The sequence below is a fragment of the Typha latifolia genome, chromosome 4 (genome assembly GCF_019914945.1).
Source record: "Typha latifolia isolate L0001 chromosome 4, TyphaL0001v2, whole genome shotgun sequence".
Lineage (NCBI taxonomy): Eukaryota > Viridiplantae > Streptophyta > Magnoliopsida > Poales > Typhaceae > Typha > Typha latifolia.
This window is the reverse complement of record NC_133089.1, coordinates 2,185,349-2,203,714: the sequence shown is the minus strand read 5'-3', so window position 1 is coordinate 2,203,714 and position 18,366 is coordinate 2,185,349. Positions and strand designations below refer to the sequence as shown.

Sequence of the window (18,366 nt, the reverse complement as noted above, 5' to 3'; positions counted from 1 at the left end):
CACTATTTATTTTGATTAACCATTATTTAAGAAGCTCTGCTAATTTCTCAATTACAGTGCAGCCAAGTACTGCTGAGACCATATTTAATATGAGTTTAACGATTGTTCCTCTAAATATGCATGGTTTAAGTTCGCATCAAGTTCACAGTGATAACAAAAACATGGTAAGAGATAATACAATATAGGGCCAAAATTCCAGGGGTTCTCAAAGATATTCTAGATACAGAGACTTTTCTTTTGGATGTAGGAAGCAATCTTTGTTTGTCATGTATAATTAAAATAAAGAACTAAATAAGTACAAAACTCTGATGCTATATCTGACTTCCTTGAACTTTTACTTATCATCACAATGTCATAGACATTCTTGATTCAATTCTGTTGTCATTAGAATATCTACTCTGGAATTATCTCTGTCAGTTCTTCTGCCTGCATGTTTATCCCAGGAGACGTGAACTTCAGCAGCACACTCTTGCAGCCTTGCTACGTTCCTACATTGATACTCTGCATATTGCATACATCCCATAAGTAAATAAGCTGCTCCAGAGAAGTTGAATGCATACTTGCAAGCATGAGATATTAGAGAAGACCATTTGTGATGAAATAAGAAATCTAAATCATGTTTTGTTGGCATCGAATTTGTGGACAATAAACATCAAAGAGATTAGCAGCAAGCTGTAAGCATAATATATATATTAGAGATTGTGTTTCCTGATCTAATACTTGTCTATGAGTTGCACAGCAATCAGTGTTTCAACTGTGACAGGTAAGTAGCAGTTAGAATAGACTGTTAGCAATGCCATGCTGAAGTTGAAGTAATGCACCAGTTCAGATGAACAGTCTTGTTCAAGTAACATATGTATGCAGTATGTTGAAAGAGAACATGATTCACATCAGAGACCATGGAGTATTATAGAGCTGAATGAAGAAAAATGATTAACACTGCCGAGATTAAGATCGTGTGGTTAATTCTTGTTGTTGGTATTGCTATTAACCTAACTATTGTCTATTGTTGGGGCTAAATAGTTTTTACATGTCAACATCTCTTTAAGTTCAATAATTATAGCAGCTATAGATGACTTCTCAGCTTTAACTCCATCATGTCTTTTTCGCATTTACAGTGTAGAACAACATATCAGTATATCCAATGCATCAGATCAACTTGAGAATTTATGCACCTCCTTTTGAGTGTAGGAAATTTCTTAAGCAAATCCAAGATGTACATCAATCACCTATAATTTTAGGAATCCAAAGTGCGAAGTTTCAGATCTAGTTTTAAAGTTGTTCATCAGAGATTAGAGGTGCCTCTCTAAAATCTCATATTTATTATATATATGTAAGATTTTTAAAAATAAAAAATTATAGAAGCCAAAGACGACGACTCGGTCAACCTATATTCGTGTCCGTCAGATCTAGGAAAGGGGCGCCAAGATGCGCGCAGCAAAACGAGCGAGCCCTGATCATTCTAAGCCGGCGCACGGTAGCGGGGGGGGGGGGGTTGGGTGGGGCCCGGCGTGCGGATAGGGTGCGCAGAGCGCACGTTGCCCTCTGCAGAGGCTCGTCTGTCACCTTCCGGTCAAAAAGGTTTAGTTGGAGACAGCTGCCACCGATTAGAATAATGTTTAGGGAGATGTTAATTACTTATAATTATTGTTTAAAGAGCAAATTAATAAACACTACTTTTTATCTCAATCTCTTTATTATAAGGGTTTAGGGTGGCTGCTCTTTAAGCCCACCTCCCCTGGAAAGTACATACATGCCCTTCGACGCCACTCTTGGATATATGATGGTTTGCTACTAAGTATAAGATAAGATTAGTAAAAATCTTTGAACTATCTTAAATAAAAATGATACTACATGTCAACTCTATTATTATTATCATTATTATTAAATAGAGATTAAGGGGATATAAATATCTTTGATATTAGAAAGGAAGACTACATTTATAATACTAATCTTCTGTTAAATGACGATATATATATATATATATATATATATATATTTAATATATGTAAGATTTGTCAATAGGCAGATGAGGACAGAGACGAACCTTAGCATGGAATATTTCTCGTTATCTAACTAACCAATCCGTTGGATAATACTGGAGGAGTGGGGGTCGGGGGTGGGGGGGTGGGAAAAGAATCTTTGACGCACGAAATCCGATGCTACAGATCACAGCCTCGAGATTCGTGGGAGAGGGTGAGATTGCTCTGTGGGCCCCACTGCCGCGTGGCGCCGGTCGCACGCGAGCTCGTACGCCGCACACAACTGGCGAGGGCGAGTGGTGGGGATGTTTGGACGGTGGCTTTTCTTTTGGGTGTGCGTCAGCACGAGGGCTGTCCGTGGGCCCCAACGGGGTCGTGGGCCTACCTTTACAGTTGGAGAGCCTTGGTGTGACACCCTGGCAAGCTACGTGGAGTTTTTGGATTAGGTCCAAGGGTCTTCTCTTTCTTAGGAAAAAATATATTATATATATATATTCGTCCCAGTGCCGGGACACGTGGGAATCTACGAGGGGCGCGAACTCCGTGCGGGCGGGCTTCGTACGGTCTGGTTTGGTGCATCGTCCGACGCACGCTACCGTATTAATCACATACAAATGCAACAACCACATCACGATCCGTGTACAACTAGCTTTAATATTACTTATATTATTAATTACCTGCGTTATTTAGTCGTTGGGATAAAAAAAAAATTAGGAGGGGGGGGGGATAAAACCCATGACTTTTCATGAGGTGAGTGATGATGCTATTTAAAACTTTTTTGTTAGAAAAAAAAAAAAAGAATATAAATATAATGATGTATTAGATAGAAATATGTGGTAAAAATAATTAAATTAAGATTATTAATATAATTTATTTGGTTTAATATAAATAATTATTTGTAATTATTATATTGTCTACTCAAGATTGATATTTCGGTGGCGTGTGGTCCGTAAGGAATACTTATTTATAAACTATGACTTATTTAAATATATTTTAAATAAAACACTTACTTATGTATATTTTAATTAAATATTGTATAAGATAAACCGCGTTATAAGTTATGCACAAAATCTTATCGTAGATAGAAGGTATGATAAGATTATGTATATTTTCTAAGCAATTATTTTATTATAATTAACATACTTATTCATATTTAATAACTAAACACAGTTTTGTATAAACTTATTCAAGATAATTATTATATTTTATAATCAAACAATAAAATATGAGTAAAGTTATAGATGTACATAATTTACATTTAAAAGATATGTATTAGCTTATTCTTAAAAAAATTTGTATACGAACCAAACAAGTACTAGCTTGTAGCATTAAGATGTTTAATATGAATCTAATCTTCAAAATGTGGCATAACATATATATATATATATATATATATATATATATATATATATATATATATCACTATAAAATTATCCTAGGTTTTAGTAAAGGGATTAGAGAAAGATAAAATTATCATTTGTCAAAATGGGATAACTCACCGGATTATCTTCCCTAAAAACTGAGATAAAAAATAATATGCTAAACGAGTTATCTCAGCGAGATAACACCAGTCTAACAATATTTTTCTAGGATAAAGAAAGATTTATTCTAAAAAGACTGCGTATATTGAGATCAACTCAATAATCTAAGGTGAGATATGGAAGATCCAGTTCCATTAATCATTGGGAAACAACTTCCTACCTTTTGCTGTGAGAAAAAACAAAGGCCCAGAAATCAACGAGCTGCCTTAGCTTCTATAGAATAAAAATTATAACATATACTAAACTACTCTGTAGCTACTACGTATCAACTAAATATTCTTCTCCAGAGGAGTATATATATAATGCTCAAATAATCTAAACGTATTATAGAAAGTAATAATTTCTGACACTTTAAGACAGCTAAAAAGGGAGCAGGAAACTAAGTAAACAAATAAGAAAAATAAAATAAACGAGTCTCAAAGATGGCTTAGTATAGGGAAGTGACTAATTAAGGGAGTGGGTGAAATCTAAGGATAAACTTTGTCCTTTAGCTACTGCTTGTGGTTGGGTGTATAATATTAATATATGCCCTAAAATAACAAACAGTGAGCCGTCCATTCCATCATGATAGGGAATCATACCTAACATCGGCATCTCTCGTGGGGCCCTTGCTTAACGTTGTGCCATGGGGGGTGGTAACCTCACATCTCCGGTGACCCTATCCTTAAGATTAGACAACCCCCCCTCCCTCAGACCTTTTAGTTAAACAACGTGTAGCTGTTGGAGAGCACATAGATTTGGGGCTGCTCCGAATCCCAACCAAGATCTAATCATACTTAGCAAAGATTCGGATCAGCTAAACGTTTGTAATTTCTTGGAAGTTTAGGGGGGTAAGTTAGTCAATGTGAACAATAATTTCGCAAGGGCTATGGGAGTATATAGTCTCTCTCCTTTTTCCCTGGCTTCTTTATCTTTCCTTCCTTCCCTCCCTTCCTCTCTCTCTCTTCTCTTCTCTTCTCTTCTCTTTCTCTTTCTCTCTCCTCAATAGTAGCCAAATCCACCCATAGCCAGCCTTTGAGAAGCTACCAGTTTCCTTGTTGGGTCTTGTCCCTTTTGCCCAATCGAGATCAGCTTTAGCTGTTCTTGTGTGGTTCTTTGAAGAGCGAAGTGCAAGCTTTGGAGAAGGGGAGAGAGAGAGAGAGAGAGAGAGAGAGAGAGAGAGAGAGAGAGAGAGAGAGAGAGAGAGAGAGAGAGAGAGAGGTGTGAGGGAGAGATCTGAGAAAAGGTTAAGGTTTGTGTTGATTAGAGGTGAGGAGAATGAGTCCACCAAGTATGGCAGGGCAGTTTGGAGACACCACTTACACAAAGGTGTTTGTTGGTGGGCTGGCTTGGGAGACCCAGAGAGAGACAATGAAGAAGTACTTTGAGCAGTTTGGTGAGATTTTGGAGGCTGTGGTGATCACTGATAAGAACACTGGAAGATCCAAAGGCTATGGCTTTGTGAGTTCCTCTTGCTAGCTAGCTAATTCCTCTACCTACCTTTCTTCTTATTTTATGCTTGGGCATCATCTAATGTTAATTTTGTCATTTGATAGAAAAAGAAACTAGAATTAAAAGGATTGCAATTCTAGCTAGGGTTAGGGTCATGATGTGTTATTTGATCATCAATTTCCATATGCTTGCATAAATTTTGTTGATCAATTCTTTTGCTTTCCTCCTATGGTATGTTAGGTAACCTTCCGCCAGCCGGAGGCCGCAATGAAAGCATGCGTTGATCCGGCGCCGGTGATCGACGGCCGGAGGGCTAATTGCAACCTTGCTTCCCTAGGTGTTCAGAGATCTAGGCCTACCACGCCACAACATGGTACATATATAAGTAACTCAATTATTTTCATCTTATTAATTCCTTTTAACTCATCATCAATTAGTTCTAGGGCTAACTGCAACCTTGCTTGTTAATTTCTTTCGGCATATGGCGATTTCTAGCATCATTCTAATCATCGCATAATAAAACTTAGAATAGATTGTATTGGACAACCATCTAATTGTAAAACTTCATAAGCTACCTCTAGTAGCTATATTTTTTATTGCATGGCGTGTACCATAGTAGTGCAGAAGCCATGCATTGTTGCCTCTTAAAGGAATCTCCATGCTTTTGAGAAAAGTGAATGAGTATCGAAATTTAACTATGGTACTAGTTGGATGTTAGTACGTTTTGATTGGAAGAGATGATCATATATATACTACTTGTGTTCTACCAAGCTAGCTAAGAGTATTATAATAAAGTGTTCTTCTCCTTGTTATCTACATACATGGTTGGCAAAGAGACAAGTTAAAGAGTTGTTAAGTGTTAATTAATATGTACTAGTTGCAGGAGGGAACTGGAGCTTTAGGGCGATGAAGAGCTTTAATGCAGGCCTTCAAGGTGGGATGGGCACAGCTTTTCCTTCTCCTGCCACCTTTCCTCATTATGCCATTCAACAAGGCATCCCTTACAATGTTTGTGGGTAAGCTAGCTTTTCTTTCAAGTGCCATAATATTAGTACCTCCTCACATGCATTGCACATGATCATGGTGATGGTACACCTAGCTTGCATCTCTCTCTCTCTCTCTCTCTCTCTCTCTCTCTCTCTCTCATACATATACATACACAAAAAGTTGCTTGCATGAGCTGTAGTATATATATATATGTATATGATATACATGTAGTATACATATGCATACACATGAAATTCCATGACTCCCTCTCTCTCCCACACTCACAAACGCATGCTGTGCTTATAAAGGTGCTTGCATGTGCTATAGCATATATAGTAATCAAATGTACATAAGTGAAGTTTCATGAATAGTCATCACTCCTCTTAAGCTTAAAACTAATCCATGATGCATTCATGTAGTAGTGCTTTCTAGCTTCTAATCTTCTTCTTATTTTTTTCTAAATTAATTGCAGGTACTCTCCCTATTCTCCAGACTACACTTACCCTGCGGTTTGTCCCACTTCTCTCTTTCTCCCTGTCAACTTATTGAAAGATGCAAACAAGCTGTTACTTTGCCTTGCTGCACTTTTCCTTTTGATGAACTCAATAGTTATCATTTTGTTAGCACCCAAATACATTCATAGATCACTTCTAAGATAATTCACATCAGAGGGTTCCATGTATTCTCTGACAATTACTTGGATAAGGGACCATCTTCTAGCCTGACATTTTTTCTGGAAAGTAAAAATAAATTCAGTTCCTAAAGGTCACCTTGGACAGAAGCACATGGACTGGGGCCTGCTCTGTCTAACTACAACTTGTCACTAGATCTGTTTCTGGGCTCTGCTATACACCCATTAAGCTAGCTCACATGGGATATATAACTGGGCTCCTCCTCCCTACCCAAATCCAACCTTTTACATCCCTTCCTTGACCCAAATTAGACATTCATCATTATGACACTGTGTAGTGGTTTTGTACTTGAGCTTGGCCCAATTTGATTCACTAAGTCACTGTAATATATGTTTGATTTTTTGTTTTTCCGTTTCCTACTGTTGAACAGAACTATTACAATGTATATGGAGGAGCAGCTTCCCAGTATCCAATATATGGAGGGGCAACAGGGATGGTAACTGGGACTACTGCCTTCTACCCATATTTCCAATTGGGTCAAGGTGGACAAAGCTATGGCATGCAATACCCTCAGATGTTTCATTATTCCGCAGTGGCTTCTACCGCAGGCATGACAGGCTTCGCGCAACAGTATGGCAGCCCTTTGTCACTCCCAAGCCCGTCTGCACAGGCAGGTATTATTTACAGCATTACATGGCTCAATAGTTTTTTTTTTTTTTTCATTTCTTATATCTCCTTGGTTGAAGCATAAGAGTTGGAGATAAGTTGAAATCTCAATATTCTTGCTACGTCATATCTCCTTTGTTTTAGAATAATTAATTTGGAAGGTTCCATCAATCATTGTTAGATTTCTCTCTGTTCATTTTCACTCTCTTCTTCAATGTCTGAATTTTCCTTATCTAGAGGAGTATACTGAAGCATACTTAACAATTTAAAGAAACTGAACATGTACTGAAGCATGCTAGTTAGATATTTGACAATCCTCCAGATTGTTTCAAAAGAAGATTAAGTTGCAGTAATTTATTAATGCTCATTTAAGTTTCACTGTTCTTTCAGCTCTGATACTAATATCTGTACAGTTTCTTTTCCTTTAAAACAGGCATGAGCATGGCTCTCACAGCTCCAACACTGCCAACTCCAGCTGCTCATCCTTACAGACTCATCCCTGATCACTTCACTGCGACGACGGCTCCTCAGCAATCTTTGGCTTAACCATGGCTTCATCACTTTGAGTTCTTCTCCTTTCCTCATCTTTCTTCCTTCTCTGTCAGTCCATGCATCCATTTCTAACACACAAGTAGACCTTATGGTCACTCCTCCAAGTTTAGTCAAAAAAAGAAGAAGGGCTAAAAGTGCAAAGTTGAGGATATGGAGGAGCTCTCCAGTTTCCACTTGTTCATGTGGTAAATTGGATGATTGCTTTAGCCCTAGGATGGGCTCAAAGCACCATTGCCCATATGTGTGGGCTGTTACTTCTAACTCCAGTCCAAGGGGGACTTCAGCTCTAGAGAAAAAGCTAATCAACTTAGACTTGAACCCAAAATCAAGTCTAACCCCAAGGAGGGGGGGATGTGCTAACACCAAGCCAAATTTGGACTTTTCAGATTTTAACTTTGACTTCTTGGGTGAGTCTTCCTTTGCATCATCTGCATTAGTAGGATCTTTAATATCTTTAGGGCTAAGGCAAGCCCTCGTCATTGTTCCAGTCTTGGCCTTTGATAGGCTTAAGAAATAACTCTTAAATCATGTGAATTGTGACCTCACTACAACCTCACATAACCTATCTACTCTTAGCTATTTTACCTAAAAGGTTTTGTGGTGTAAGCAAACACCTTCAAAGGCAAGATGCCTTTCACTAACCATCATTATTGTCAGTCTTTGTGTATATTCATGTGGTTAGGGCTCTAAGGAGAGTTCTAGCCTATATATATATAAAAAAGACAGGTTTAAAGGAGTGCTAATGTTTGTTTTTGGCATTTAGCCCTACCTCCTGTCCTTAACTTGTCATGAACTCCAAAGATGGCTTTGGAGTTCCAACTACCCCCCACTGAGTAACATCAAGTGGAATCAGGGAGATATTTTTTTTGTTCTCTTGAGTCCCATCTCCTCTAACTCTCCTCCAAACAGTGCCATGGTTAGGTCCAAGATCTCTTTCCCTCTCTCCCTCTCTCTAATGCTGTTAACATTCAGAGAGACTTTGATGCATTTTTGTGTACTGTTACAAGACATGGTTTGTAATAAGTAGGCTGCTACTTTGTGACAACCGGATAAATACTCTATTCTGACTAGCTAATGTTGCTGTAATCTGAAGTTGATCCTTTTGCTGTGCTCATTATTGTTCAGAACTGCTTTTGGATATTACTTTTGCATGATGAACTAATCTGTAATCTTAATCCATCTTACACCTTTAGTGGAACATTTTGGTAATAAAGTAAAAGGCTTCCTTTCACTACAAATTTATGATAATAAGGTAGGACCTCATAATGTGGGTCAGAACTGCAGGGAAGGTTATGATTTCTTATGATGTTTGCCTAATGATTGATCTAGTTATCTTTAAGTAGAACTTTGGATGCTTAAATAAATTACTGAATCTTGACCCACTCACAAACTATAATGGCAACTCAAGTAGAGCTAATATAAACTACTGTGGATAAAAATGTACATAGGATTCAAATCTTCTTCCAAATTGAATGTAACTATGTGGAGAAAGGATAGTTCATGTAGAATAGCCTATCACTCTCTCTGAGATAAGAATCACATGGCATGCTTCTTACTTCTCATGAGGCATTATGCTGCATTGAATGATTGATCATTTGCCCCAATACAAATCAATTCATGCAAATTTTAACAGCCTACTAGCTTCTGGTAAGTTTGCCAACCATTCTTAATTTGTTAAGTTACTCTCAATCTTTTTCGATCTTTTACTTCCAGTTGAATACCCCACATGAGCATTCATTAGCCATTACCATATCTACAAGAAACACAAATGATTCTGAAGCCCCTCTATTTTTTGAGTTTTTTCTTCAATAATTAATGTACCTAGATGTGATGCTAGTAATGGGAGGGCATCTCTTTTTGAAGTCTAAGAAAAGCTAAAAAGGGGATTAAATTGGGAAGAATTAACATCAAAGGAACATGTGATGTGGTAGTTTAATTCAGGCTAAGAATTTGTGGAATAAAATGGTGACAAGTTTAGGAAATGCCATCCCATGATCCATTGACCTTTGCACCACATAGGTGCCAGCCAAACCTACTGTTGATGAGGTTTACTTTTTTTCTTTCTTTCTTTCTTTGATAAATGACTCTTTGCTGTCTACTTAAAATAAATAAGAGACATAGATTTAGCAATTAAATATTCAAATTTTTTTTAATGACTGCAATAAAATCAATATCTTGGATCTACACAAATACTAATTTTCTGTCAACATTGTATTTGTTAAACATGGTACTTTTAAAATATATGCTAATATCCTGAATGCATGGGCTATTAAGCTGTTAATGCAAATCATCTTTGGTGTGTAATGATTGATTAGTATTTCAATTCAGTGCATCTCACAAGCAGAGCATGATACAAGGTCACACCAAGTTCCTTGCAAATTGAAATGGTTGTGACATGGAAAGGGGTTAATTAAAATGCCTGGCAGTATTTTGGTAGTGCACCAAATGTTGATGAATAACTCCCACACTTCTATCTCACTTCTCTTTCTAATGCTAAAAAATCTTTCACCATCAATCTCTTTCATAATCCCTCCAAGTCCATAACATTCTTGTTATAAATAACTTCTTAGTAATGGTTTACCTCAAAGGCTCCTATATATCTTAACTTCATACATATACTTTCGATGCGCGGATTCATGAAGGCGGTAAGCGAACGACCACCGCAATCGGAGAAGAAACTCCGCAGGAAGCCATTACTAGGAAAAGCAATTGTTCCATTATGCGTCGCGAGCTTCTTCCTTGGTCTAGTCTTTAGCAGTCGAAAGGATCTGCTACCGTCGGCAAATTTAAGAAAAACTACTTCCATCTCTCGGGAATCAAGGATCTCATTGTTTCCTCATGATTACGAGCACAAGCGCGTAAGTTTCTATCAAAATTTGGGAAAAGAAATGCACCAATTTTAAGTCGTATATATCTAAATAGAGTTTACACAACTAATTAATTATGCAGAGACTAGATGTAACGAATGAAGTCACGAAGACACTGGAAGCAATTCAGTGAGTGGAATCTCGTTACTCATCTTATGCTCCAGAATTGTTTGAATTATGCAAATGCGTCCTCCTCCTCTAACATGTATATAATTTGTTTTCTCTAGGTCCTTGGATAAGTCAGTCTCTTCTCTAGAGTTAGAACTAGCAGTAGCTAGAGCAAGCAGAAGTGGTCCAGGTTCATTAAAGTCCATGGCGTCTATGAAAAGATTGCAGAAGGCGTTCGTCGTGATCGGCATCAACACCGCCTTTAGCAGCAAGAAGAGGCGTCATTCGCTTCGCGAGACTTGGGTACCTCGAGGTTAATCTCATAAGATTTAGGATCAATTTGTGTCCTTGTTCATGATATATATATATATATATATATATATAGTATGTATACTAAGTCATGCAATTTTTGTGCATGGTTTCGTTCTTGTAGGAGATAAGCTCAGGAGACTAGAAGAGGAGAAAGGCATCGTAATCCGCTTCGTTATCGGCCACAGCGCGACGCCGGGAGGGGTTTTAGACCGTGCCATCGACGCAGAGGACGGTGAGACGAAGGACTTCTTGAGGCTTGATCACGTCGAGGGATACCACGAGCTGTCGTCGAAGACTAGACTGTACTTCTCGACGGCGGTGGCCACGTGGGACGCTGATTTCTACGTCAAGGTCGACGACGACGTGCACGTCAATCTTGGTAAGCTCCCACCCTCATCACCGATCAATCTAAGTTCAAATATGGTAGTAGAATGAAAATTTCTTATGCAGGTATGCTTGCAAGTAAACTTGCTAACTATAGGACGAGGCCAAGAGTATACATAGGTTGCATGAAATCTGGACTAGTTCTTTCCCGGAAGTAAGTTGATGGACTCTAATTACTTATTCGTAAGCATTCGTAATTAATATTACTTACTGGATTCAATTAATTATCTTCCAGAGGACTAAAATATCATGAACCAGAGTTCTGGAAATTTGGAGAAGAGGGGAATAAATACTTCAGACACGCCACCGGCCAAATTTACGCAATATCTAAGGATCTTGCCGCATATATCTCCATTAATGCGTAACCTCAAATTAAGTTTATTTTTGCATATATACATACATGATACATATATCTATAAAGTTATTAAGTTTGGGTAAATTAATTAATTTGCAGGCCAATATTGCATAGATATGCGAATGAGGATGTTTCCTTGGGTGCATGGTTGATTGGCTTAGAAGTCGAGCATGTGGACGACAAGAGCATGTGTTGTGGAACTCCTCCAGGTTATATTAGATTTCTATTTATTTTTAGTTATTAATCTGCTCCATATCTGACGAATTTAGAACAAGTTTGAGAGAAAAGTTATGAAACAGGGTTAATTACATTGAGATCTATTTTTATATGAATATTCTTTTAAATTATTTTTATACTTCAAAAAAAAAAATAAACTAACTTTTAAAAATGGTTAATGATAGATTGCGAGTTAAAGACTAAAGCAGGAAATGTTTGCGTGGCATCTTTTGATTGGTCCTGCAGTGGGGTATGCAAATCGGTGGAGAGGATGAAGGACGTGCATAACACGTGCGGGGAAGGAGAAGGAGCAGTTTGGAACGCTGCTCTTTAAGATTATTATTATTATTATCCTTATTATACTTAGATTAGATTTGTTCCTAGTATTTATTGCACTGCTCTTGTATTTGAGATAATTTATATGTAAACTTTGAGATGTAAAACACGAGAAGGAATACCGTATAGATAAATAAAAAGGACATTTTACTATTTTCATTCAGATTAGAAATTAGTAAACTTACCATTGGTTTTGAACCCAATTATATATGTATGTATATATATCATGCTAAGATCCAAAAGATTGAGTTGGATATAAATACCATGAAATCAAAACCCCAAGAGATTTGAGAATTATCTATCACAAGGTACAAATTGAAATCTTTCAGATATTCATAAACTTAGTTTTCAGTTTTTTTTTTCCACAGATAACCACCTAAATTATGATTTTATTGAACGAAAAATGCTCCAGGTTCAAGGAATGCATTCTGCATTTTTTAACGATAGACAAATTATGTATTCATGCTCACAGAAATGATCTCCAGGTGAACATAGAAGCTAGCCAAAAGATAACTGATTCACTATAGGAATTAAAGATAATCTCCATCAATAATTTACCCTCATGTCCATTATTCAGGTATCCCGAATAAATCTCATTTTCTCCTGCAACCTATATGCTACTCCTCTATGTACAGCATCAGACATTGTGACTCATCTGATTTCATTACACTGTAAGGTTATGTAGCATTTTCTGGTGACATTCTATCACTGGATCTGGGCGATATCGAGCAAAATCTTGTTGAGTGACTGTGGCTTCGAGAAGAAGGGGCAATGATCACCGCCTTTTATCTTGAAGACCCCGTGAGGTGAGTTCTCGCGGACCAGTTTCTCCTGGATATCAGGTGACAGCATGTGGTCGTCAAGCGTCTGGATGAAGAACCGGCGGACTGAGCCGTAGTTCTCCGTGGTAAGAGATAACTTCTCCATGATCGGAGCTAGAGGGATGGGTCTCATGGATACTGCGGCCAGTGCGATATCCTGCAATCACCATGCACACATTGGTCAAAGATCTCAGCCCCTTAACATGCTAGTCCTTAAAATAATTTTACATATCATTTACAATTCTATTGGTTAAAATTTTAAAATAGAAACTATAGATGATCAGAAAGTTATAACAAGTTTCTTTTAGTCACCATTGAATTGGTAACAACCTCTGATTTAGTAGCCATGTAATAATAAACTTACAAGGCAAACACGAAAGAAAGCAGCACTAGATTTGGACAAATTAATGACCAGTTCTCCAATTATAGAAAGCATTTAATTCATTTTATAGGATTGAACAAGTTTTCATTTTTCATTAAGAAAAAAAAACTGAGGAAAACTTGTAAACCCATTGCAAGCATCACCAAGTGCATTGGTTTTCAATAAGACATATTCAATAAGAACTATAATGCACTTCGTTAAATTGGTTACCAGAGGGTGCATCTGTACATTGCAAATATCACATCTATACATCAAAATCACTTTTCATAATAGGAAAGGAAAATTTTTCTTTCCATTTTACCATGGTAAACTGCTTTCATTAAAAGCACAATCAATTGCAGAGAATAAATTTATGTTCAATCTCAAGAAGATGAGTTGACATTGTTACAAACCTTTGATGGACTTTGGTTGAAATATAACCCCTTTATTTGCTGTTTGTCGAACATGAGGCCAGTAGGAGGTTTATCTCTCCCATTACTATACATGAGAAATTGCGACTCTTGTAAGAACACGTCAGCAGAGGCGAGCTGCAAAAATGTGAATAGGAGTGAGCTAACACAGTTTTGAAAAGTCAGTACAGAAGCATGAATGCAGCTTCTGGCTGTTACACCAGGAGTGTTGAAAGGGTTTTCTACCATTTTAAAAATGTTTGGAACATCAGTTATCTAATGCAACTAATAATCAGGCGACCCTGTAACACTGCTAAATTTGGGGTGACCTTGCATTAGAATCAAGTAATGAGAATTTCCATCTAATTCAATGAATAAGTGGGGCGAGGGGTGCAGTAAGGAAATCAAAGCAGCAATATGTCAGATGTCAAAAAAGCAAAGCACCACAGACAGTTATGCGTCTGAGTAGATACGCATGCTAACATATTAGCATGCTTGTGTAGGCAGTGGTGCGTTTGTACACATGGGTGAGTTATATATATATGTATATATATATTAGGTAGTTAGGCAGGTTGTTACATATTAGGTAGAGAGAGAGAGAGAGAGAGAGAGAGAGAGAGAGAGAGAGAGAGAGAGAGAGAGAGATTAACTGGCATTAGTGAATGCAGGGTACTTACTTCCTCTGAGAACACATCGAAAGGTCTCTGTCCATCCTGTACCATTGTGGCGGTAACAAATACAGCTTTTGAGATCTTTTTTGGGTAACACTCAAGCGCATATGATATGCTTGCTCCTCCACAACTATGACCAACCAAAATAACCTGTAAAACTAATAATAATCAACATCTCGTTGAAATAAATGACAGTTGATGTCTGTACAACAACATACATATTCCATTGAAGGTCACCTTTTCATCCTCAGGAAGGCTCTGAAGGTAATCGATTAGAGGTTTTGAATAGTCTGCCAATGTTGCAATGCTGTTCGTGTCGGTCTGATCTATACCAGAACCTGTGAGATCCAAAGCAATAGGATGCAGGCCAGCTTCCTCCAACAGAGACATGGTCTTATACCAACACCATGCTCCAAATCCTTCTCCATGAACTAGAACAAATTTCTTAGTTTCAAGATTCTCAAGGAAAATTGGGACCTGAAAGAATCATTGAAGAAAGGTGAAAAAAAAGTGAGCAATTTTATACATCAAATAAGCAATCAATATAATGAATTGCTACATCAACCATCTATCTAACACCAGAAGGATCATTCATGTCCTGTTAAACAAAAGCAAAATCATTCTTTGAAGGCAAAATCTAAGATGTTTTGAAAGTGTTATTCGTAATTATAATAATTTCATTAGCCGGAGAATATAGAAGAAAGAAATCAATTATGGATCAAAAGGCTGTTAACGTAAAAGGTAGTGTGCCTTAAATACATATAATGGTTACAAAAAGAGATGGTAATCATATGCAAAATCAGTCAATTTAAGAAACGGTACAGGCTCTGTTATATGAGCTTTAAGATAGGTATGGAGAGATATGAACAACTCCTCCCAAACTATTTGGGGTCATCTATGTGGAAACCTTCCTGTTTATCTTTATTTAGATGACTATTCAATATTTACCCACATATATAGGTACACGTGTGTACGTGTGCGTCTTTTAGGTATGCATGTCTATAAATATGCATGTGCATGTTTAGTGATTGCATATCTGTGTGCATGCATGTACTTGCCCTGTGAGTTTTAAGTCTGCATGCATGTGCATGTATGTGTTTCCTAATTTATTTCTATAAAAGACAGCTTGAACAGTAAATTTAAGAATATTTAGGCATTTCATGGAGAAAAACGACTGACTTTATGGACACTGTCAACTTTCTTGCTATATTTAACTGACAGACAATACAAATAAGATGGCAACATATGGCAGAATGACTTCTGGGACCGAAGGTGAAAGTCCAGTATCTCAAGGCATACAGCTGCAACAGGGTGAGAAACCGCAAAAATCTGCTAGGTTCATGAAGTCCATTATGATGAATGAAGAAGTGCAACTTTAACTCAAGGATATGTGCAGCTGCTGATGAAATCTCATGTACGACATCACAAATATATAAATGAAGCATCAACTTTTTGCATGCATTATAAGACACTAAATGCAAAAGCAAATATCTGTTAACATCATTCATGCTTATGCTGTAGCTAACAGCTTAACTTTGCTTTATCTTTCAGTTAAAATAAATTATTCAACAAAACTACTTTCTGTTTCCTATACACTAGAATTTGAATCCTTTACAACTGCTTCTAACCAAGAATGTTAAAAGATTCATGATGGACCATGAACAATAGAGTAAACACTAAGGAATATTAACCACCACAGCACTTGCATAGTATCATCAGGAGTAGTAGATATCCAGGTCAACTAGATGTTATCTACATCTTTACTAGTTACAGAAAGAAAACAAGAATGATTATTTTGATGTTACAAGTGGAACTATTCCTAGAGAATTAACTCCAGCCCTTGCAAATTGATGAAAGAGGGAATCATGACTCTTTCACGCCACAGTGCCTCATTCCAACCGAGCTTTTCAGCTCACAAGCTGTTTCATGTGGACATGAGGTTCTCAAACTAAGCAAACAAAGATATAATTGTGTCTCATTTACCACTACCGAAAGACGACACTCATAAGCTCCACACCAGTATCTTGGATCTAGCCACTCCCCAAATCAAAGATCAGTGCATCAAAACACCCAATCCACATCTTATCGACTGACAATTCACAACCATCATTGTAAAAGGAACAAGACATATAAGTATCAAAAGCAGAGATGCCTCACAGTATAAATTGATATAAAAGCTATCTTTGGTTTCAAGAAAGGTGAGAAAGTCTCATGCAAAGAAAAGCAATGTATCATGGGTCATATAAAAGTAAGATCTAATCATTAAAAATTAACATGAACTGGAAGACTAAAAAGGTCAAAATTCTAAATTGACCACCTTTCCGTTAGCCATGGACTCAGGGAGATCCCTTCTCCTTGAGCTGGTGGAGCCGATCCTTCGCGACATGGAGCCGTCGATCCTCCGCGACAACGAGCCTTCGAACCGCTGCGAGTAGTGATGTTGTTGGATCGCCATTGCAAGGGCTTGGCGATGCAATAGCTCCTCTTCCGCTGCCATCTTCCTCTGTGACCTCGAATTCGATCCCCTCTTGCTTCGCGACCCATTGCCACCTCTCTGGTCTTTCTTTAGCAGCCGGGCCAATCCGTTGCCCATGGATTTGCTGTCGAGCGAAAAAGATCAAAGGATCGGAAAGCACAGACTTTTACGAGAACCCGAATAGGGATTCTATTTGAAGTAACAAGTTTGCAAATTCCGATTTTGAGGATAGAACTAAGCTGTCCAGTGGCGCACAGAGTGATCTCAAAGAGATTTCTGCTGTAAACTCTGATTACGAAAACAAAAACACTCCAAACAGAACTTTGAGACGAAATCGGCGCAAAGATGGCGGAAAAAAGCGGATCTGAGACGAACCCAGTTGAAAGAGAGAGATTTTTCAGAGGAGTTGAAGCGTTTCAACGCATTTCACGGCCAAACACTGTAGAATTTTTGGAAAAGGTATCAACTTTTGGGCATGAAAGCCACATAAACAAGAAACTTCTCACGAAGTAGAGCTCAGAGGAAGAGAGAAAGAGAAAGAGAGAGAGAGAGAGAATTCAACAACGACAGTGGAAGAAGCGAGTCGAAAAGGAATCACCTTTTTCCTCAAAATTGATGCAGCTATAAGACTTCTCTACTTCCATTAAAAAAAATTCTTTTTGAGTCAGCTAAATTTAAAGGAATGAGAGATCTTAATGTTATATCATTACGCATCTCTACTCTCTAACATGGGTCTCGATTTATATTAGTAGATAGTATTTTTTTAAATATATATCACTATCTCATTATTATAAAAATGCACTTCAAAATTTGGTAGATGGTAGGATAATTATCAGCATAAATTAATTAAGACCAATCACTATTCTGTGTATAATATTCCTCTCCATAAAAATATATTTCTAAACAAACAGTTGAGATACCCTTTTCCAGTTTTCCTTTCATCAAATTGGAGTACTCCATACAATAAACATTAAATGTAGTGAATTGACATCAACTTCATCAATAATTCAAAGGGGATTGCATACCAGGGACCAACCACTCACCAATAAATTTTTTAAAATTCTCTTATAGCAACAAAAAAAAAAAAATTAGAAACAAAAATCTATTGGGAGTTTGCTTCCATTTTGGAGCCAAACTTTCATTCATAAAATTAGTTAGAAAATTTGCATAAAAATAGTACCAAGAACATCTAACCCCGAAAAAATATTTCATTCTAACCATCACACTAAATGATACCCTGAGCTTAAACTCAGTGATT

The 18,366-nt window shown here is 37.4% G+C and overlaps 3 protein-coding genes across 10 annotated transcripts; 2 read left to right on the top strand and 1 right to left on the bottom strand.

The window, feature by feature from the left end:
• Positions 1 to 4,432: 4,432 nt before the first annotated feature.
• On the top strand, positions 4,433 to 8,905 carry LOC140786570 (uncharacterized). Of its 7 annotated transcripts, none has more exons than XM_073135080.1 (6): positions 4,433 to 4,963; positions 5,195 to 5,327; positions 5,832 to 5,970; positions 6,414 to 6,450; positions 7,004 to 7,247; positions 7,673 to 8,905. In XM_073135080.1, exons 1-6 carry the CDS (start codon positions 4,781 to 4,783, stop codon positions 7,783 to 7,785), a joined length of 849 nt encoding a protein of 282 aa, XP_072991181.1. In that variant the 5' UTR covers positions 4,433 to 4,780; the 3' UTR covers positions 7,786 to 8,905. The 7 variants fall into 7 exon arrangements, with proteins under 7 accessions (XP_072991181.1, XP_072991183.1, XP_072991185.1 ...); XM_073135082.1 differs by having other exon boundaries at positions 7,653 to 8,905; XM_073135084.1 differs by having other exon boundaries at positions 4,461 to 4,963; positions 5,838 to 5,970; positions 7,653 to 8,905.
• A 1,460-nt stretch (positions 8,906 to 10,365) lies between these two features.
• LOC140786892 (probable beta-1,3-galactosyltransferase 8) lies at positions 10,366 to 12,532 on the top strand. 2 transcript variants are annotated; one of them, XM_073135600.1, is made up of 8 exons: positions 10,366 to 10,649; positions 10,741 to 10,787; positions 10,886 to 11,079; positions 11,200 to 11,457; positions 11,529 to 11,616; positions 11,698 to 11,823; positions 11,917 to 12,026; positions 12,280 to 12,532. In XM_073135600.1, exons 1-8 carry the CDS (start codon positions 10,416 to 10,418, stop codon positions 12,306 to 12,308), a joined length of 1,086 nt encoding a protein of 361 aa, XP_072991701.1. In that variant the 5' UTR covers positions 10,366 to 10,415; the 3' UTR covers positions 12,309 to 12,532. The 2 variants fall into 2 exon arrangements, with proteins under 2 accessions (XP_072991701.1, XP_072991700.1); XM_073135599.1 differs by having other exon boundaries at positions 10,369 to 10,649; positions 12,219 to 12,532.
• Positions 12,533 to 12,868: 336 nt separating this feature from the next.
• On the bottom strand, positions 12,869 to 17,820 carry LOC140787459 (putative methylesterase 14, chloroplastic). Its single transcript, XM_073136384.1, has 6 exons — positions 17,707 to 17,820; positions 16,950 to 17,547; positions 14,870 to 15,109; positions 14,639 to 14,782; positions 13,965 to 14,099; positions 12,869 to 13,347 (listed from the first exon to the last, which is right to left on the bottom strand). The coding sequence occupies exons 2-6, from the start codon at positions 17,223 to 17,225 to the stop codon at positions 13,075 to 13,077; spliced, it is 1,068 nt and encodes a 355-aa protein (XP_072992485.1). The 5' UTR covers positions 17,226 to 17,547; positions 17,707 to 17,820; the 3' UTR covers positions 12,869 to 13,074.
• Between the last annotated feature and the right edge of the window lie 546 nt (positions 17,821 to 18,366).

What these genes read in the sequence shown, in the direction of transcription:
- LOC140787459 (XM_073136384.1), bottom strand. Translation starts at nt 17,225, where the DNA reads ATGGGCAACGGATTGGCCCGGCTGCTAAAGAAAGACCAGAGAGGTGGC. An exon ending in GCCTTCCTGAGGATGAAAAG is followed by an intron (nt 14,783 to 14,869) that starts GTGACCTTCAAT and finishes TTAGTTTTACAG; the next exon opens with GTTATTTTGGTTGGTCATAG. An exon ending in TCGATGTGTTCTCAGAGGAA is followed by an intron (nt 14,100 to 14,638) that starts GTAAGTACCCTG and finishes ACATTTTTGCAG; the next exon opens with CTCGCCTCTGCTGACGTGTT.
- LOC140786892 (XM_073135599.1), top strand. Translation starts at nt 10,416, where the DNA reads ATGCGCGGATTCATGAAGGCGGTAAGCGAACGACCACCGCAATCGGAG. An exon ending in GGACTAGTTCTTTCCCGGAA is followed by an intron (nt 11,617 to 11,697) that starts GTAAGTTGATGG and finishes ATTATCTTCCAG; the next exon opens with AGGACTAAAATATCATGAAC. An exon ending in GTGTTGTGGAACTCCTCCAG is followed by an intron (nt 12,027 to 12,218) that starts GTTATATTAGAT and finishes GGTTAATGATAG; the next exon opens with ATTGCGAGTTAAAGACTAAA.
- LOC140786570 (XM_073135080.1), top strand. Translation starts at nt 4,781, where the DNA reads ATGAGTCCACCAAGTATGGCAGGGCAGTTTGGAGACACCACTTACACA. An exon ending in GCCTACCACGCCACAACATG is followed by an intron (nt 5,328 to 5,831) that starts GTACATATATAA and finishes AATATGTACTAG; the next exon opens with TTGCAGGAGGGAACTGGAGC. An exon ending in ATCCCTTACAATGTTTGTGG is followed by an intron (nt 5,971 to 6,413) that starts GTAAGCTAGCTT and finishes AATTAATTGCAG; the next exon opens with GTACTCTCCCTATTCTCCAG.